At 35.2% G+C, this 3,229-nt stretch overlaps 1 protein-coding gene across 1 annotated transcript; it reads right to left on the minus strand.

Moving 5' to 3' along the window:
* Window positions 1-220: 220 nt before the first annotated feature.
* Window positions 221-2,939, minus strand: LOC129889535 (60S ribosomal protein L7-2-like). Its single transcript, XM_055964876.1, has 7 exons — window positions 2,831-2,939; window positions 1,741-1,925; window positions 1,560-1,657; window positions 1,419-1,476; window positions 927-1,006; window positions 737-839; window positions 221-654 (listed from the first exon to the last, which is right to left on the minus strand). The coding sequence occupies exons 2-7, from the start codon at window positions 1,921-1,923 to the stop codon at window positions 439-441; spliced, it is 738 nt and encodes a 245-aa protein (XP_055820851.1). The 5' UTR covers window positions 1,924-1,925; window positions 2,831-2,939; the 3' UTR covers window positions 221-438.
* Between the last annotated feature and the right edge of the window lie 290 nt (window positions 2,940-3,229).

Below are 3,229 nucleotides of genomic sequence, written 5' to 3' on the forward strand. Positions count from 1 at the left end.
TAGGTAACAATAACAATAAATGCAAAAACTAAATTTCATCCTATTCCAGTTTCACAGTGTATGTGGTCGCCTTCAAAATACTTGCAACACTTGCCTCGACTGATCATATTCAGAAAGCTTTTTTAAAACTGCTTTAGTATTTCATCTAATTTGAATCCTCTTCTTACTCAAAAAGTATACCACAAAATTTAGCTCTCTTTGAAACATTCAAGGCACAAGAGCACAAGAAATAAAAAAAATATAAATAAAGATAACAATTTGACATAGATATGTTCCCTGCGGAAAAACCATCATCATTGTCGTATACTGTCATAACTCTAAGCAATCTCAAATGAAGGCAGAAAATCTGAAATTGTTTATCACTTCAATACCCCAAAAAGGTCTTAAAAAGATGAGAGATTAAGTTCACTACTAACACAGCAAAATTTCCCAACTCTCTTAGTTCATCCTCCTAATAAGTTCATTGATAAAATTCTCACGGTTACCAGCATCACCTCCTTCAACATAGTGATTCCTTTTCTTCTTCAGTCCACCCAAAGGTGCCTTAAGCTGGAATGGCCATAGGAAGTTGTTGGCCTGCTTGAAATGGGGTCCCACGGTCATGATCTCATGGACTAGGTCTTCCATGCAGATAATTCCATACTTGCCCAATACCTGAAACAGGTATAATCACAATTATATGTCAACAAAACACCAGAAACAATCAATTCAAAGTGCCGCAGCTTCAGAAACTGACCTGCTCGATGACCGAGTTGTCAGTTAGAGCAATTCTCTGCTTGTCAACTTTCCCATAACCTCTCTTGTAGATCAATTCTCTAATACTTTTTAGGTTAGGATAACTGAAAGAGGAAAACCCATGCACATAAATAACAGATCAACAGCAAAAATGCTCCAGGTAATGGCAGAACTCTCAAATGATTACCTACCCATAGGTGACATAAGGTTCAACCCTATGAAGCATGTTCACTGTGGCTTTGTTGACTTTCAAAAAGACACCGTTAAAGATCTGTCATCAACATGGGGGAGTAAGAATATCACACAATTTGAAGAGTGGAAAGTAACCTCAAGATATCAAATAAACATATAAATTCATTTTTCATGGAAAAGAGAAGTCATGAAATATAATAACAAAGAATCAGAATGACTCCCACAATTGTTTGGCTGCAGATTAAACAGTTTGAGAGCAAGTCTGCTCCAGATTTTTGAAAAAGATGAGCCATAAAACAATACCAAAAAACATTTTTCATGGTATATTTTGAGCAAAACAAGGGGAACTAACAAATAAAATGAAAGGTATACAGGTAAAAGAAATACTATCCAATTATTAACTAATTACTTTTAAACTACCTAGAATGTTCTGAGTAGAAACGCAAGATCCTACCAGCTCTCTCTAGCAATACACACAAACAAGTAGTTACCTGTCTCAACCGAAGAAGCTGCAATATCTTTTTGGTCTGTGGAGGCATAGCGTTAATCCTAAGAAATATAATTTTAATGAGTACCATTACAATCCCAGTGATTTTGAAGATTAAAAGAACAGTCACAATAAGAGCTCTTACCCACGGATTCTAGTGATAAACAACAGCTTTGCCTCAGGGTCAACATAGAAACCACCCTTCAATCTGGCCTCACGCTTCAAATGGATCAACTCCTTTTCCTAAAAACAGCAATTGAAAATGGATTACTACGTTTGGCACTCAAAACAAGAAAATTATCCAAGGGTGATTGAGATAGACCAACCTGCTGGTCGTACTCCTTAGCATACTGCTTAGCTCTGTTGTAGATCAATTTCCGGTTCTCAGCACTTTTCTTCTTTGCAGCTACAAGCTCTTGTGTCTTTGCAAGGGCCCATTCCTCACTCCTTTTTTGCTTCTTCAATACTGACTCTGGAACTGGAACAGCTCCCTTAACTTCCTCACCCATCTCTGTCATATAACAATGTCAAATTACATGATATATCATTTCATCGGAACAAGGTCATTGTTAAAAGGATAGTCAAATTGGACACAACACTTACAAACACAACAAAAACCAGAACCATTAATTACCTACTCCATATATATGCTCTATCTTGTGAACACATAATCTCTTAAGACAAGACATTTCATTATTATTTTTATAACTGTGATTTCCAGGCTTGACTAATTTCACGGGAGACCTGCCAACTCCCCAAAGCAACACGTATAAAGTAACTCTGAATAGATGGCAAAAAATCATCTAATACTTTTTGTCTCTGCTGGGATTTGAACCAAGACCTCATGGCATTTGACCCACTTCATTAACCACTAAACCACACCCTTGGGCGTGGCATTATTTATTTCTTACCACCCTTAAATCCCACTGTTTCATGTATCTCATTACTTAGTAATCCCAGTCCATTAAAGCTTCTCTAACAAAAAAATTCTCTATTTTCAATGAATAATCATTATAACCCTTTGAGAAACTAGTCTTCAATCTTAAACAAACAAATAACTCAGAAAGCAGAAATCTTTTACTACTGACATTTTAATAGAATGAATAAAGTAACCAGAAAACACATTTTGCTCAAATATATAACTCAATTAAGCTGAATCATACTTAATACCAAACAATCATTTTCCACTACTTCCCCTATATTTTCTCATGTCTAAAACGAATAAAAGTGAACAAACAACAGAGATCTTCAAAAGAAAACCAAAATAACAGCAAATAAAAGCTACTTAAATCGCATTCAGAAGCAACACTGGCAAAAAACAAAAGGTAAAAGCAATAACAGAAGAATGTGAATGAAATCTGATAACAATTAGCAAAAAAACTAGCAATATAGTACAATAAAGCAATGTATTTGTACCTTGAAATTGTAGAAGTGAGAAGAGAATAGAGTTGTTAGAGCTTTTCTGTGCTCACGGCGGGTAAAATGGCGACTATGGCTGTGTTAGGGTTTTTGTAAAGTTCAGTGCCCTAGGCTGATGTGGATATGGGCCGGGTCAGTTCAAATATACAGACCGGGACAGCCCTATGATGCTTGAGCCCAAACTTGAAAAGCCCATTGAAAAGGTGGAATTTTCACTGGCTATCCTTTTTTGGATTGCTGTTTATTAGCTGTTGAGTAAATGAGTCTTTTTTTATATAGTTTACAATTCTTTTAGACCACAATCTAAAAAAAAATTATGCAAATTAAAAATCTTATGAATAAATATTTAATAATATTTTTATTTTAAAAAATGTAAGTTATTGCAAACATTGGACT

Source organism: Solanum dulcamara, chromosome 5, assembly GCF_947179165.1.
Source record: "Solanum dulcamara chromosome 5, daSolDulc1.2, whole genome shotgun sequence".
Taxonomy (NCBI): domain Eukaryota; kingdom Viridiplantae; phylum Streptophyta; class Magnoliopsida; order Solanales; family Solanaceae; genus Solanum; species Solanum dulcamara.